General features: G+C 49.8%; 1 protein-coding gene across 2 annotated transcripts in view; it reads left to right on the forward strand.

Annotated features, from left to right (window-relative positions):
- Positions 1 to 1384: 1384 nt before the first annotated feature.
- The window catches only part of Ptpn1 (protein tyrosine phosphatase, non-receptor type 1), a 48636-nt gene continuing 32971 nt past the window's right edge, over positions 1385 to 17049 (forward strand). Inside the window, exon 1 of one of the 2 annotated variants that reach the window (XM_006498981.4) lies at positions 1385 to 3191. Coding sequence is in view for 1 of the 2 variants with exons in the window: in NM_011201.3 (NP_035331.3) it covers positions 3129 to 3191 (63 nt within the window). In the remaining variant the exon portion in view is untranslated. The remainder of the gene's footprint in view (positions 3192 to 17049) is intronic. The other variant, NM_011201.3, reaches the window with a different exon arrangement.

The following is a 17049-nucleotide window of genomic DNA, read 5'->3' on the forward strand; positions in this document are numbered from 1 at the left end:
CTTGTGAACAGTGACCAACCGGGCCTGGTGGCACAGGCCTGTCCTCACAGCTATTCAAGAGGCTGAGGCAGGAGGATCAAAAGTTTAAGGCCTGCGGAGGCACTTTAGTGAAACTGTCAAAGAAATAATAAAAAGAGAGACCAGGGTATGAAGCTCAGGGTTAGAGTGGCTGCCAAGCATTGTGGGGGGCCCTGGGCTCTGCCCTGAGTGTGACAAGAAAGAAAAAGACATGAGGGGATCCAGTCCGGGGGCGGGGGTGGGGGGTAGGGGCGCACCAGGCAAGCCTGAGTAACATTTGAGCTCAGGATGGGCACTTAGCTTGGTGTACTGGGACCCCACCTCCCAGAGTCGCTCACATAGGCAACTACTTCAATTAGGCAACTTCCAAGTGTGGAGTCCCCAAGTTTTCCCCGGAATGGTCAACTTTAATTTTCTTAGTATAACACTCTGTTTCTAAGGATGTTTATCAAACCAGCTGTCTTTATTCAGCAAGAATTAATGGGCTGGCTAGAGGGCTTCCTGGATGAAGCTGCTTGCTGCCAAGTCTAAAGACTTGAGTTTGAGTCCCTGGGTCTCACACAGCAGAAGGAGAAAACTGATCCTAGCAAGTTGTCCTCAGACCGCAAAACGTAACCTGTGGCGCACATATAACTAATTTTAATGGGGGGGGGGGGAATGAAATCTACCTGTTTGCTACTACTTGAAAAGTGACTGAGCCCCTTGATACAGTAAGCCCCTCCCACGAGGTAGGCAGTCTTATCTTTCTTTCACAGTGGAGAAACCCAAGGGATCCACCACAAGCACATCTACTCCAGGCTGCATCCAGTCAACTCCACTTGCTCAGGCCCAGAGATTTACTTATTATTATAAATAAGTACACTGTAGCTATCTTCAGACACACTAGAAGAGGACATCAGATCCCATTATAAATGGTTGTGAGCCACCATGTGGTTGCTGGGATTTGAACTCAGGACCTTCGGAAAAGCAGTGCTTGTAACTGCTGAGCCATCTCTCCAGCCCTGCATCATGGGTCTTAGACCCCAAGTCTAGAGCCCTCAGAAGCCTGGCTCCTATGCAAGATATCCTCCGACCTGGAACCCAGCCTCCCTTCCCATTTGCAAGACTGCTTTCTTTGTGGCTTTTTGAGACAGGGTTTCACTATGTACCAGGAATTTGCCGTGTAGACACAGTTAACCTCGAATTCTCCACAATCCTCCTGCCTCAGCTTCTCAAGGGCTAGGATTACAGACATGTTTAGCTGCTAACCCTGCTTGGCAATGCTGCCTTGGACAAGGGCTTTGTCTGTGTGCTTTGCTCTTGGCAGCTCTAAGATGGGAATCAAAATGCCTCTGTGAGGGGGGATTGTGGAGAGTAAATGAACATGGGCCCTTTTGCCTACCTCAGTACCCTTGGAGCAAACTGGAAGTCACTCTGTCACACCAGGAGCTGGCACTGGGCACAGGACACGGCTCCTACCTATGTCTCCCTTTCTATCCCAGAATGGAAGTTTACAACTCCATGTTCCAGTTACATTTCCCCAGGGAAGGCAATCCCATCCTTCACACATACTTCAAGGAACCCAAGCATCGGAACCAACATTCAGTGCTCACCCTGGGCAGTCTGAACAAACCACAGAATCTGCACCCAGATGACATCAGAGAGGAAGATTTTTTTTTTCTTTTAAACATGTTTTTAGATTTATTTGTATGATGGTTTTGTATGCATGTATGTACAGTAGTATGGTATCACATGTATACCCTGTGCCCTTGAAGGTCAGAAGACGGCCTGAAACTAGAGTTAGGATGGTTATGAGTCACCAACAAACCCCAAGGAAGATTTTTTCCCTTTTGGTTGTTTTTTTGTTTTGAGAAGGGGTCTCACTGTATAACTGGCTGTCCCGGAACGATGTAGACCAGGCTGGCCTGGAACTCAGAGACCCCTTGCTTCTACCTGGAGAGTTTAAAGGCAAGTGCCACCACATCTGGTCAGGATTTTCTTGATACTGGAGAAAGACAGAAAACTAGCACCACATGTCCCATCCGTTCATTCTGCCAGGGTAAAAACTCTTATGGACTTTCCCAAGTTTCATGAGAGCAGAGTGGCCAGCTGGGTGTTAGCACCTGTCCAAAACTCCGGAGACTGAGGCAGGCAGATCCAGAGCTGGAGGCTGGCCTGGGTTACGTAGTGAACTCCAGGCCAGCTCGGGCTATAGAGTGATTCGTTGTCTAAAACGAACACTCTGCTCGCTGGGATGTGGCCGGAGTAGGTCCTAGCATGCACGGAGCTCTGGTTTATCCCCCGCAATGCATGTCTGTGATTCCAAGACGTGGGAGATGGAGGCGAGAGGATCATCCTTCGCCTGACAGCAAATAAGAGGTTATCCTTGGCCTGACAGCAAGTGAGAGGCCAGCCTGGAATATCGTGACCCTGAGTTAAAAATAAAGAACGGAGCCCGAAGTGATGGCACACACCTTTAATCCCAGAACTCGGGAAAAAGGCAGCCGGATTTATGAGTTCGAGGCCAGTCTTGGTCTACAGAGTGAATGTGAGGACGTCCAGGGCTACGCACAGAAACCCTGTCTGGAAAAACCAAGACAAAAAGGAAAAAAAGAAAAAAGAAAAACAGACCGGGACAGGAAACGCCGCTCCCACTCAACCGCCCAGCTCGAGGCCACGCCCTCGCCGCCTGACTCAACCGGCGGGCTTGAGGCTCGAACTCAGGATACTCCCCGAGTCCCGCCTCGGCCCACGCGCCGTGGGCGCGCCGCCGGGGGTCGCTTGGGCAACGGGCGCGCGCCCTCCGGAGCGCGGAACCCGGGAAGCCGCACGCGGCGCGCGCAGCAAGTCTGCTCCTCGGGTTCGGGCCTCGTCCGCGATGCCCCGCCTACCGCTCCGCCCCCGCGGAAGTGCCGGCCGCCTTTTCGCTAGCTGACTGGTCCTCCCGTACAGAGGGCGGAGCTCGCGGTGAGGCGGGGGTGCGTACTTCCGGCTGCCGGCTTGACATGCAGAAGCCGCTGCTGGGGAGCTTGGGGCTGCGGTGGTGGCGGGTGACGGGCTTCGGGACGCGGAGCGACGCGGCCTAGCGCGGCGGACGGCCGTGGGAACTCGGGCAGCCGACCCGTCCCGCCATGGAGATGGAGAAGGAGTTCGAGGAGATCGACAAGGCTGGGAACTGGGCGGCTATTTACCAGGTGCGGAGCCGGGGGCCCCTAGGCCGCGCCGTCTCCCCGACCCTCCCGGCTCGGGGGACTCCTGTCGCGCATCCTCGTCGCCCTAGACCCCTCTTGGGGTTCGCGGCCCCTGCGACACCCCCACTCGCCTCTATCTCTCCGCGGTCCCTGTCATCTTCGAGCTCCCCCCGCAAACCCGACCCCAACATGGCCCAGCCACCCTTTGTCCCCACTGGTCCACACCCCTGCCGCTTCCTTGTCTGGACTGGACCACCTCAGGCCCTCTTCCTTTGTCTCCTGGGGAGGAGGGTGGGCTCGCCGACACCCCCGCCCCCTCACATTTCACTTCCTCGGGCCTCGGTGTGCGGTGGTGGAGGCCCGGGGATGACAGCCCCCTTACTCCTTCCTGTCCATTCATTTGTTAGACGTGAGCTGGAGGGTCTCTTCGGTGCTAGGCTTTGGAGCTGGTGTGTATTGAACGCCACCGTAGACCTAACCTATCCCCCCCCCCCCGAGAGGCTATAGTCACACAGACATTCAAATACTGATCATTGCATCTGGTGACAAGTGTTGAGAAGAGAAAGACCTGTTCTGGTGGAGGGTGACTGTACGCAAAGGGGCTGCCTTGTCTAGGGCATCACCGGCAGGGCTGCTAGCGGCTCGACAGGGAAGGAGACTTGCTCTTTGAATAGACCAAGGAGTGACAAGCCATGAGGTTAGGCGACTAACTAGGGGGACACAGAACCCATTCCTATAGCTGCCTGACCCTCTCCAAATGGCCTCTTTCTTTTGTCTTTTATCCTTTGACCGTGAGCTGAGATGGTTTCTGTTTTCTGTGATCCGGTCCACTTGAGGGGTTCTGGTGGTTCATTAAAAAAAAAAAAAGTATTATGAAAGTAGGGTTCTCCCCCCCACCCCCCGCCATGTATGAAACAGTGAATTGAAAATGCAAAGATGTCTTTGCAAGCAGCTAAGTCCTCTAAAGAAAACAAATCTTCCGATTAAATGTCAGTGCGGGGGTTGTGAGGATTAACCATACTCGCCAGGCATCTTAAATAAGCATGTGCAAAATAGATCCTGTTCCTCGGGTAAAGAGAGCAGGCGGTTTATTCTGCTTTCAGCTTCTAGGTTCAAAAGACAGCGGGTGAGACCCATCAGCTGGAAATTGAAATCTATTTTGAGCTTCACTTAGGAAAGTAGGCACCCTCAGGCTGTTGTTTGGTGTTCTTGACTGACAAAACCTTTTTTGGGGGGTTGCCTTGGTTTCCAGATTCTTTGACAGGGTTCTTTTTACTTGGGCCTCGGTGTGCTCGTCAGCTTTTTTGGGGGGCAGATATTTGTAGCTAGTGTAATCTGTGTCAGTCGAGCGATCAATTGTAACATTTGTATTGCACGTCTAGTCTATGAATTGGCTGGACAGATTCCACTAAGGAGTCAGGTCTGTGGGCAGATTTTCTGTATCAGATTAAATGCAAGGGGATCCCAGTGTAACAACAGCACGTGAAGATTGTTCTGTAAGCCACTCTGATGTGTGGAGGTTGTTGGCTAAACAGACCGTCCCAAGTGGAGACCGTTGAATCTTTAGTACTGAGACAGACTTATTTGGTAACAAATTGGCATCATTAATAAGTTATGGTAGAATGTGGTTTTTTACGCTTTTAGGTTAGAGTGGCCTGCCCCGACATCTAAGCCTTGTTAAAGCTGGCGCAGAGTGGGCTGGCTTTGAAATCTGTTTTCTTCATTCTTCTCCAATTTCTCCTCCACACTTAAGCCCCACACGTTAGTAAATTGCTAGTAATAGTAATAGTAAGCCCCACAAGTTAAGTACGATGCCAGGGTCCGCACAGCCTGTTCACAAGTGCTTGTGCCCTTGGTTCCCCAGTGTGAAGGTTTTATGTTCTCTCTCTCTCTCTCTTCTTTTTGTTTTTTAGAGATAAGGTTTCTCTGTGTAGCCCTGGCAGTCCTGGAACTTGCTCTGTAGACCATCTGGCTGGCTTTGAACTCAGAGATCAGGCTGTTTTTGTTTCTGGAGTGCAGGGATTAAAGGAGTGTGCCACCCTGCATATTTGTAGTTTTGAAGATGGTTATGGAAGTGCTCCTGTTTTACATTTTAAAAGTAGCCTTTTGACTTACAGTTGTGAGCATTTTGTTGTTGTTTTATTTTGTCTTTTTGCTTTTTGCTCAAGACAAGGTTTCTATATGTAACAGTCCTTGGCTGTCTTGGGGCTCCATTTGCAGACCAGGCTAACCTCCAACTCAGAAATCTTCCTGCCTCTGCTTCCAGAGTGCTGGGATCAAAGATGTGTGCTTCAATTGTGCCACTTTTTAAAACCAGTATTTGAATGACCTTGAGTGAATGACCTAAAGCTGTTTTTCTAATATAAAGGATAATTTCTCTAAACCTTTTGTTTCAGCTTAAAGAAAATATGTTTACGATTGGTGGAAAATAAAAGGGTTGAGTTGTTTTTTTTTTTTTTTGGTTTGGTTTGGTTTGGTTTTTGGTTTTCCGAGACAGGGTTTCTCTGTGTAGCCCTGGCTGTCCTGGAACTCACTCTGTAGACCAGGCTGGCCTCCAACTCAGAAATCCTCCTGCCTCTGCCTCCTGAGCGCTGGGATTAAAGGTGTTTGCCACCACTGCCTGGCAGTTTTTTTGTTTTTTATTTTTGTTTTGTTTTGTCTTGTAGTAAGTGTGTGACAGCGTGTCATAGTGGGCAGCCTTATCAGAAGTCCTGTTTGAGCTTGTCCTAGTTGAGAGCATGCAGCTTTGCTATGGCTGTACAAGCAAGGCAGCAGAATCATTTCCTTATTCTAACTCATTTTCTACTCAGACCAAGAAGGTCTACAAACTCTAAAACAAATGGGCGAAGACCAAAAGGTGAAGCAGACGTTTGAGATCTGGGGAAGATGGCAGTGGAAGAAAAACACCCCTGAGCAGCACACCTTCTGGGAGGAAGCCTGGGTGCTTTTTAATCTTTACTGTTAACAGGTGACGGATGATATAGGTCTGTAGAGTTGCATTTGTTTGCATATGGAAATGGCTGTAAGAATAGCTTTCTCTCTTTGAGCATTTGCAAAGGAATGGTAAGACTAAAGGAGCAGTGTGTAGAGGACTGGTCAGAGAAGAGACTGGCTTAGCCAGCCCAGGGAGAGAAGATGCTTGACCAGACGGAAGGGCTACCTAGGGACTCTGGCCTCCCTCAGTGTGGCAGAGGTGCTTACTGGTCAGGTTTGGCTTTTTCTTACTGTTCAGTCCTTTGATTCTGCCACTTTCAGTGAGTGATTTGTTTTGGATAATGAGCATCTCCCACCCCAGTAGCTCCTGACTTGAAGGCAAGACAGCTCTGCTGTAGATGGCTTTTCTAGCTGATATGTGTTATAGCTGCCTTCATTCTGAAATAGAACCCAGTGCCTGATTGGTTTAAAGTCCTGTAGTGTCAGTAATGCCCTAAAATTCCTTACTGGTATAGAGTTGATACTGTCACGCTCCAAGAGATGCTCTTACAGTATTGGACACCACTGCTTCAAAGCTGGGGAAACTATACTTTGTGCAGAAGAGATCAAGACACCATGACTCATTTTGATGGGTGGGGGTTGGGGTATAGAACATAGAGATAGGAATTTCTCATCTTGAGTGACCCTTGAGATTTAAATGTTCTTGCTTGCCCTAGTTTGCATGAACTAAATTTAGGCTTCTGATGGGCACTTTGAGGAGGTGTGAAGGCCTTTGAAATTGTCTGGGCTGGTAGGAAATGAACAGGGAGTTCCAGCAGAGCCAAGAGAGCTGCACCCCTTGTCCGCTGTCCCCAGCGTATTTACAGTAGCTGGGCTTTCTGGGAGTAAGCAGGACCCATTCAACCTCCACAGCAGCTTGGAGTAGTAGGGAACCGGGGAAAGGCAAATGCTTTTTCTCGTTTTCAGCTCCCAGATCCCTCTGCTGGGGGGCTTCTGTCCTGTCTGCTACCTTTGCATTTTAATAGGAACCCAGGACCTGGTATTTATTGAGTAATGGAATTAATTGCTGGTATATTGAAATTGAAGTGAATGAAAAGTTCCCTGTAGAGGCCTTTGGATGATAATTACTGAGATGATTGCTTTTTCTCTTTGTCTTTCTCATTTGATGATACTGGGATGGTACCCAGGGCCTAGGCAAGCAATGTACCACTGGACCACCTCCCTGGTCCTTGGGGGTTTTTGTGTTTTTTGTTTGCCTGCTTGCTGTTTTTTGTTTGTTTTGTTTTGTGATGCATCTTGCTGTGTGGCCCAGTCTGGACTCCGTTTTTTTTTTTCAGCTGTTCCTTCATCCCTTACTAACCTGAGCCCCGCCCCATGCCCCGCCCCACTCCCCATTAACCTGAGCCCTGCCTCGCTCCCCATTGTCCCTTTTCCAGTCTCTTCTTTCAAAAATTCTTTTGGCAGTGTCTTCCACTTTGGGCTTGTATTCGTAAGTGCCTTGAGCCCTACCTGGGCGTCTATGTATTTGTATCTCTTCCCTTCTTCCCTTCAGGGTTGGTGCTAACTCATTCCCAGCAGCAGCTAATCCTGCCATGAAGGCTGGGCATGCTCTAGAAACCTAGAATCCTACCTGAGTCATTGCTTCTAGGATGACATCTGCACCTGCAGTGCCCTGAGTGGGATTTGAGTAGATAGGAGTGCTTGGCTTTGCCTAGTTCTGAGAGTCCCACCCCTCCTTTCATTGCTTGGTTACCCTATCACCCACCTCAGTGGTCCAAGTGCCCACTGAGCCTGCACCTACTTCTTGTTGATACTGCAGAGATGCCAAGCTGCTTGCCTTTATTTTATTGTATGTCCAGTCTGTGTGTGTACATGTGCACCTGTATATGTGTCCAGTCTGTGTGTGTGTGCATGGGCAGCTATAGGTGTGTCCAGTCTGTGTGTGTGCATGAGTACCTGTGCACTGGGTGTTGGTCTTCCATCTTTCTCATCTTGTTCATAACAGGATGTCTGTGTCACGGCTGCTTAGGCCAGAATGCCTGACTCACGAGTGTCCAGGGATTATCTGCCTCTCATCTCATACAGCCGCACTGGGGTTATAGCTAGGCCTCCGGGTCCAGCTTTACGTTGGTTCTGGGGGCCCTCACACTTCCATAACAAGCACTTTACCCATTGAGCCGTCTTCCCAGCTCTTGCTGGTTACTTCCTAATCTGGTTGGTCAGGCTTTCCACCCCCACCCCTAACCACTCTTAGACTTTTTAGTTTATTACTAATATGTTTTTTTTTCTTTAAGACAAAGTTTCTCTGTGTATCCCTGGATGCTTCTACTTCCCAAATGTTGGGATTAAAAGTGGCTGTGGTCCCCTGTACCACCACTACCCAGCTTGTTTTAACAGTAGCTCTGAGGCTTTCCGTTTTGTCTGACTTTCCCCCAACTCCTAAGCCCGGACAGGGTTTCTTTGTGTAGCACTGGCTATCTTGGAACTAGTTCTGTAGACCAGGCTAGGCACTAAAATACAGAGATCCACCTACCTCTGCCTCTTGAGTACTGGGATTAAGGGTGTTCTTTGACACCACCCATCGCTGCTGAGTCTGGGTCTTATGGGATGTTAGGAAAACATTAAAATACTCATACATGGTGGTCGTCCATACCTTTAGTCTCAGCATTAGGTAGGCAGAGACAGCTCTAGCCATCCTTGTTCAAGGCCATCCTGGTCTACAAAGGGAGTTTCAGGACAAGCCAGGCTACACAAAGAAATCCTGTCTCAAAAAATAAATAAACAGCCGGGCGTGGTGGCGCACGCCTTTAATCCCAGCACTCAGGAGGCAGAGGCAGGCGGATTTCTGAGTTCGAGGCCAGCCTGGTCTACAAATGTGAGTTCCAGGACAGCCAGGGCTATACAGAGAAACCCTGTCTCAAAAAATAAATAAATAAATAAATAAATAAATAAATAAACAAACAAATAAACAAACCCCAAGATCTAACCCGGGTGGGGTGGCATCCAGGTGGCCTTGGTCCCCTGCAGTGCCCAGTAGGTTTAGTCCTGCACTGTGATCACACTTACCTAGCGTGCCATCCAGCTTGCACCTTGCAGCTCAAATGTGTGCCTCCTTTCATGGAATTCCGTCCTGGGTCTTGTACACTGCCTGATGTTGCCCTGTGCTTGTTAGAACTGCCACTCTGTATCTTGGTCCATCCCAGAGCCCACATGCCCTGTGGTCACTGACTGTGGCACCCACCTGGCATAAAGTAAGTATTCTCTCAAGTGTGGTGTGGACATGGCTGCCCAGAGATTTAGTGGCTGTGGTCCCCTGTACCAAGCTAGTGATGGGGTCAGGAAGATTTGCACAGAGAGCCCAACAGTAGGGTTCCTGCCATGGGAAGCCCTGTATTTGAGCCGTGGGCCAAAGAAGTAACTTGCCTTCATGTGGCTTCCCAGAGAAACTGCTGAGTATGCTGAGACTCGTTGCATCTGCCCACCTCACAGAAGTCTGAGGTGTGACAGTGTTCCCTCTGTGTGACAGGCTCAGTAGACAGCGGAGTGGCACCACAGCTTTCTCTCCAGGCCTAGTGAGCTCCTCTACTCAAGTCACTCTTGACATGATTAATTTTTGGAAATAAGATATGTTTCTCTGTCAGTCAACAACCTTACCAATCCTTGTATTTCTTGAACTCCAGTTAGTAAAGGCAAGCATTGTTCACCTTTAGCTAGACTGTTTGAGCGTCATGAGAGGAGTGTAACCTTCTGCTCTCACTGCCTTTAGTGTCTGGCAGTGGATTACAGGCTCAGCTAGAGCTCCATGGCGCTCATCTTCCTGCCTCATTTCTTCACTCCCCTGTCTCTCCGTTCCTCTTGTAAAATGATCCTGAGCTGACTTAAGTTCACCTCCAGTAATAAAAGTTCTTAATGTTCTTGAAGTAGCCCTTGTAAACTGCAGGGGTCTGCACAGGTCATATGGTTAGGCTCAAAATTTGGTAGGTCTGCCAGTGTGGCTAGCAGCTTAAAGAGTTGGGTAGGTTTGTTTGTTTGTTTGTTTTTCCCCTCAAGGGACATTCAAGGTTCTTATAAGAGGGCTTCCTGGAGTGAGTGACGTGGGAAAGCTTGCCACAGTTAGGCACCCCTCCTTGAGACAGTGGTGCTTGGGTGGTTTTCCTGTAAAAACAGAGGAACCGACTCTGGAGAGTTCACAAAAGCGGGGAATTGATGGGGGGGGGGGGGAGCTGCCCTTATGTTGTAATTTTAGAAGGAACCCACATCTGCTCTCAGCTTCATTTGAATGAGAAGAGAGCTTATACATCTGCCAGCCTCAGAGAAAAGTCCCTAAGTCCCCACCACTGGACAGAGCCGTTCACTGTGGGGACACTCCCACTCTGCAGCCTTCCTCTCTCGACAGCATTTAACAGAAGCCTCAGTAGCTTTTCTTCTCAGACAGGGTCCTAGGCATCCCAGGCTGGCTACGTGTCAAGGATGACCTTGAACCTTTATCCTCGAGTCCACAGCACTGTATTATAAGTGTGAGCCGATGTGCTGGGTTTATGTCGTGGGGGTGGGGTGGGGGGTATGAATGGCTGGCCCTCTAGGCTAGCACTCTGCCAACTGAGCTGCTCCACACCCCCAGGCCCTTTAACTTTTTGACACAGGTTTGCACTGTTTTGCTCAGGCTGCTCCAAGCTCACAATCCTGTTTCAGTCTCCGAATTCCTGAGACTTGAGTCATATTCCACCATACTTGACACATCTCAAGCCTCTTCTGACAATCTGTAGATTCTGAATGACTGGCAACAGGGCCATATCTCACAGGATGCCTTTCCCATTCTAAGCCTGAGTCTAACGCTCCTACGGCTTTGGCATAGGTCACACTGCAGACACTGTAGACAGGCCACTCTTGTGAGTGAGGGCTGCTCAGCTTTGTGTGTGATGGTTCACTTCCAAGTGCTCAGGATGCTGTTTAGTCTGTGACTGGAGCTTTCTGGACCCCAACACTCAACTAGCTAGCAACTGCTTTAAGACCTGAGCCCTGCAGTGTGTACCAGGAGTCAGCATTAGCTTGCTGGCTAAGTGATGGCTCTAGGTTTTCTCTGGGAAAAATACGCATGTTCGTGTTCTTTTCATCCACCTGCAAGTCCATGCCAGGAACGCCTGATGAGCCACCAGAGAAGGGGCTTTGGGGACCAAATGGTCTCATGTCCTTAACAACTCCTCTCTCTGCCCAGAGCTGCTTTTCTATATATGGAGACGCCTGGGCTATGGCTGTGGCTTTTGTGGCTGAGTGGCACTGCTTACAGAAAGGATGAACTGGGTTCCCAGAGTCATTCTGAAGATGCGTTGGTCGGTCAGAGAGAAGCTCCTTGCCACATCTCTGTCTCCAAGTAGTTGTACTGTGCTCTTTCGTCTTTTTCATTGGATCGTACGGTCACACCGTTTCCTTTGAGAAAGCATTACATTTGGTTGTTGTGTTGTGTGTTCACCACGTATGAAGTCAGAGGACACTGAATCAGTCGGTTCTCGCCTTCTACCTCGTAAGTCTTGGGGATGGAACCTGGGTCACCAGCTGGCAGGGGTGCTTTTGCTCACCAAGCCATCTCACCGCCTAGCACACCTCTTCCCAAGGAGGAGGCTTACTTAAAAATGACAGGGTTTCAGCCAGTAGCTTGTTTTTGTTCATTTTGAGCAGACTGGCCTCTTGAAAGACATGTGCTGCTGCAGAGGTACCTACAAGAAGGCACATGCCAGTGACTACCCCAAGTGACAGCTCTCTTCAGAGGTGTGCTACCTAAGGGCATCTCACATAGAGTCACTTCTGAGCACAGCTTCATCCAGTTGAAAAGTAAACAGACTGCACTGAGTGCATGGCAGTGACCCACCCCAAAGGAGCTGTTGGGGTCTTTTCCTCCAGTGTGGGTTGTGTCTGCTTTGCAGTCCCAGTAGGGTGTCTTTTACTCCCAATAGGATGAAAGCAAAATAGACCCTCCCTGAGCTAAATGTGTGTGACTGGCTTTGCACTTAAGGGGGACCTGGGAGAGAACGGCCAATGGTGATGGATGCTTTTTTCATCACACACACACACAAGTTGTGTGTGTCTGTGTCTGTGTGTGTCTCTGTGTCCGTTCTGTCTGGGTGTCTGGATACAGGTATACATATGTGTGTGCCGGCTCACATATAGGCCAGAAGAGGGCATAGGATTCCCTGCTGCCTGCGTTACAGATAGGAGTGAGCTGGCTTTGGGTCTGGGCACTACTGCAGTCTTGCAGGAGAGCAGCAGGTGCTCAGTGCTCCTGGGGTCTCTGCCAGGAGGGCATTTTCTTGTAGTGATTACTTTGGTTGTTGCTCTGCCTTTTGTGTTTCCTCTGTGATTGAGTGAGACCCCTGCTGGGATTGCTCTCCAGTGCCTGACTCCGACTCCTGCCACCTTGCAGGTGGGGTGGGGCTGTATGCCGCTGAGGAGGAAGCTATCCTCGTGGCAGCCCTAGTTTCAGCAGGTGGTTTAGCCTGATCTGAGTACCAGCAGGCGCACAGTTCTCCAGAACTAGAGAATCTGCTGTCTCTTGAAGCTGGGTTCCAAAGGGTTCTATGTCCCAATCATGTGCCTTCCTAGATTGCCATCTGTGCCAGGGTGTCCCTGACAAGACAACAGTGCCCGTGGGTCTGTAAAGGGCGCAGAGATAAGCCAGTCTGGAGACAGTTTCAGGGCACAGCATCGACTTTATTGCATGTGAGCAACTACTTACATAGTGGAAGCCTAATTGACTGTGATTTGAGTAAGTTACCTCAGATTAGATAGTGAGTGTTCATACCACCAGGGTCTCTGTGCATGTTAGAGCAGCTCTGGAGAGTGCAGTCTGGGCCACAGCCAGCTGCTGCTGCTCATGCTACTTCAGAATTGAGTGTTCTGACCTCATGAGAAATGCAGTGTGGGAGGCAGGCTGGCTGCCAGCTCATGCCTGCTCCGTCTCCTGTGTTTCTTTCTCTTGGGTAAATCCTAGCTGTGTCTGTGCCATGGACGGTTTGCTGCTTTCTGTTCCCAGCATAGGGAGCTGTCCACCTCTGCTCCTCTCTCTTGTTCTTCTCCCCGCCACTGAGACTGCTCAGCCGGTTTGAGTGACAGCATTGAAGCTGGCCAGGAGCAGATGGCAGATTCTGTTTTCTTGTTTCCTCCTTTGTAAACTTGAACCATCTCTCCTCACCCCAAATAAACCCATCACAAAATTAATCAAAAGCAGTTACACTGCAGAGGGAATCGCTGTGAGACGCCAAAGGTTAGCAAGCAAAGGCTTTTTGTGAAGGGCTGTTCTTCAGCCTTGCTCCACCCTTGTTGGCATTACCGTGGTCTTGCCAGTGACACTGTTGGAAGTTGTTGCCTTTGAAAGGTAGAGGTGCCTGGCTTTGGTAGAGAGGCCTCAGGAGGTAAGGGAGCGGGGCATTTCCCAGCCTCTGTTGCCATGCAGCTGGAGATGGGTGTGGGCCATCCTCCACAACTTCCTGTCTTCAGTGTGAGGGGGTGGCGGTTCTCTAACCACTGAAGAACTGTGTGGAACAGGCTGTTTATTTACTGGGCAAATGGGGCCCTAATGGCTGCCTTTGGCTAATCGCTACCCTTTGGCAGTGTCCATTCAGTGTCCGGGGCCCTTCTGGGCAGAGCTAAGCTTCCCTTCCAACGTTTGCAGACGCTCTTCACACTGGTGTTAGTGTAGACTGATCATAAAGGAAACGATGAGTGTGTTCGTGGTCTGTGCTAATTTTAGTCTTCTGTTCACAGCCCATTTTGTGTCCTTCACCATTAAGGCTCCGTTTCTAGAAAGACGCGTTTTGAATGTAGGGCACTGCCTGTGTTCTACCCTTGGCTCCATTTCAGGGGTGGCCTTCTCAGTGCTCTGAGGTAGTGACCAGAGCCTCCCAGGTAGGAGCCTGGGAGATTGTTTCCACACCCACTCCTTTGCTTAGTGACACTCTGCTGTCCCTGCAAGTCACTCTGCTTTGTCTGAAGTGTGGGCTCTCGGCAAGGCTGTCAAGGTCATTGTGCAGTGTGCCACACACAGGCTCTGCTGGCTGCCTGAGACGCCTGCCTTAGCATATGGGCACTGTTCATCTTGGCTTCTGGTTACTCTTAGCAGGACTCTGCATGTCAAAGCTTTAGTCTCAGTCTGCATGGCTGCCCTTCATTGTCCACTCTGAGCAGCTACTTCCCAAGGATGGAAGATACCGGGGTCAGAGTCTTCATTACCTGGCTGCTCGTGGGTCTTTAAGGAGTTGCATAGGGTCCAGTCTGTGACATGTGGAGTGAAAAGAACTGGCTTGACGGCACAACCTGCATCTGATGCCCTCAACTCCTTAATCCCTGGAAGAGCTAGAAGGGGGCTGGCATTCCTGGGAGAATGGAAGGAAGCTTTGTGTCTGTGTTGGGCTTCACTGTGGCTTTGTTGTGATCCTGCTCAGCTACAAGGGGACACAAACTTTAAATTTTTGTAATACCCCAGTTAAAACTTTAAGAACCTCTGTTCATCTTTAGAAATAGAAAATGCCCTTTGAGGTTGTAAATGAGATGTATAATTTACCAAGTGTGAAGTTGCTTTTGAGAGTCTTGTCTAAAGTGGGTACTGTTGGTTGGGTTTTGCCATCAGGCCCCAGCTTTGGTCTGCCACACTCTGCTTGTTCAACATAGTACCCCCTGTCTTGAGTTAGGTTTGTGCTCAAGTTCTGTGCAGTACCTTCATACCCCTGGGGTCCTCTGAGTGGTAGCCCAATGGTAGGTCTATGATAGGGAGTGTTTGCAGAAGACAGTTGGGTCATAGAGCCTCAGTGTTTTTCACCAGCTCCCCAGTGACTTCAGTCCACCTTCCCAGCTACTGCTGGTGTGGCCACTGCCTGAGCTCACATGTACACAGCTTCCCTGGGTCATCAGGGTGATTGGATTGTAGACTTGACCTTTGCCTGGCTTTGTAACCTCCTACCTAGATGTCACAAATGGACCCCCCACCGTCATTTGCTTTGTCTGTGTGCACTGTGTAAGACTGTTGATGAACTGGGAGGAAGCACCACACAGCTTAGAACCTGGGTCCTGCTGTGAGACCTCTCTTGGCCTTGGTCCTGGAGCCGATCGAGGGTCACTTCTTCTTTGGATGAACATCATGTCTGCATTCGTTACTTGCCTCAGTCCCATGGCCTTATGCTGTTCTGGATGCTGTGTGGTGCTGATCCCTGGGGCCCTGAACCATGCATGGCAGGCTGCGTTTTTTCAAGGTTGGTGTTAGTGGTGCGGTTGAAGTGGTGTTTGATTTGGAACATGGCTGGTGTGGTGTCACAAACAAAATCAGAGCATAGAGGTGAAGGCCGGTGGCCTAAGAGGGATCTCCTGCCTGAAAAGTACAGAGTAGAACCACCCGAGGCAAGGCAGGCCTGCTTTCCTGCTGCCTCATTCTTAGTCCTTTGTGCTTTAAAGGAAGTTGGAAGTCGCCATCACCATTTTTCCACCGCAGACAACTGAATGTGATTATATTTTTGTCCTATGTTCAGCTATTTCCAAGAACCCTTTTTGTGTGCATGTGGTATGTTTTATAGTCTCCTTGTGTAACCCAGACTGGCCTCGCATCTCCTTATCCCTCGGTCTCCCCAGTTCTGGGACTGCAGTCCTGTGTACATGCTTGACTTCCAGGAACCTTAGTTGATGACCAGGCTGGCAGTTGAATCCAATGGGCCCCATGGGAATGATGAAAAGAAAAATCTGCCCAAGTTTGCTTATACCGAGAAACGGTCGACGCTTGTTTTAATGCCTGCCTCACTCTGTGGCTTGGTTAGGAAGGGTGCTACGTGGCCGGTGTCTGAGTGTGTGCTCAATGATTCTCCAGTCTGTCCCCTCTGTCAAGGGATGAAGTCAGAGAGCCCGGGAAGACTTACAAAGAGAGTGTTAAAGGCAACAGCAGTCCCTTTAGGGACTTATGGGACGAGCTTTCTCTGGAACACCTGTAACTCATACAGATGTGTGTGCACTACAAGAAAAAAACGGAGCCATAGTTTTTGGCTGTTCTTTACCCTGAACAGTTGGGCTCTTTGTCCTGCGCTTTGTAACTTCCCCCACAAAGCCGAGTCCCTGAAGGCCACAACCAGTTAGCACTGGAACACTCCCTACGCTGGGCAGATGGCATGGTCACAGCTCAGGGCCAGGGCCAAACCTCTCTCACTGCTCTCTCCTAGACCTAAGCCCTTGCTGGCCAGCATCTGTCAGGTGCCCAGCAGCCACTGGGCCCCAGCCTCTGTGTCAGGCAGAGGCGATCCAGGAGCTCCCTGCCCTTAGAAGCTTGTAGTTCAGGTGACAGACATCCCAGGTCACAGTGATAGGAGCTTTCCTCCCACAGGGAGCCAGTAACCCAGGTGCAAGATAACACCTGTCTGTCTGTCTGTCTGTCTGTCTGTCTGTCTTTGTGTGTCCATGCACATTTCCCTTGTCTTCTTTTTATCTGTTCCCTCTGTCAGGGTGACATGGAGGTTGTAGTAGTTAAAGAGGGTAGGCAGCGCACACTATAGACAGGAGCTCTGGTGTTCATTGTGAGAAAGTAGCTTCTCCTGCAGAGAATGACGTAAAGATGCCATTAAAAAACAGCCTAGGGCTGGGGAGAGGGCTCAGCAGGTAAGAGCACTGACTGCTCTTCCAGAGGTTCTGAGTTTAATTCCCAGCAACCACATGGTGGCTCATAACCATCTGTAGTGGGATCCAATGCCCTCTTCTGCTGTGTCTAAAGATAGCTATAGTGTACTCATATAAATAAAATAAATAAATCTTTTTTAAAAAGAAAAAAAGGAATAGGGCTTAAGGATGTAGCTGGCCCAGCATGCTTGAAGTCCTGGGTTTGATCCCCATCACTGTGTAAACCAAGCATGGTGGCGCATGCCTAGGATCCCAGCTCTGGGAGGTAGAGGTAGGAGGAGCCTTG

This window comes from Mus musculus, chromosome 2, assembly GCF_000001635.26.
Source record: "Mus musculus strain C57BL/6J chromosome 2, GRCm38.p6 C57BL/6J".
In the NCBI taxonomy this organism is placed as follows: domain Eukaryota; kingdom Metazoa; phylum Chordata; class Mammalia; order Rodentia; family Muridae; genus Mus; species Mus musculus.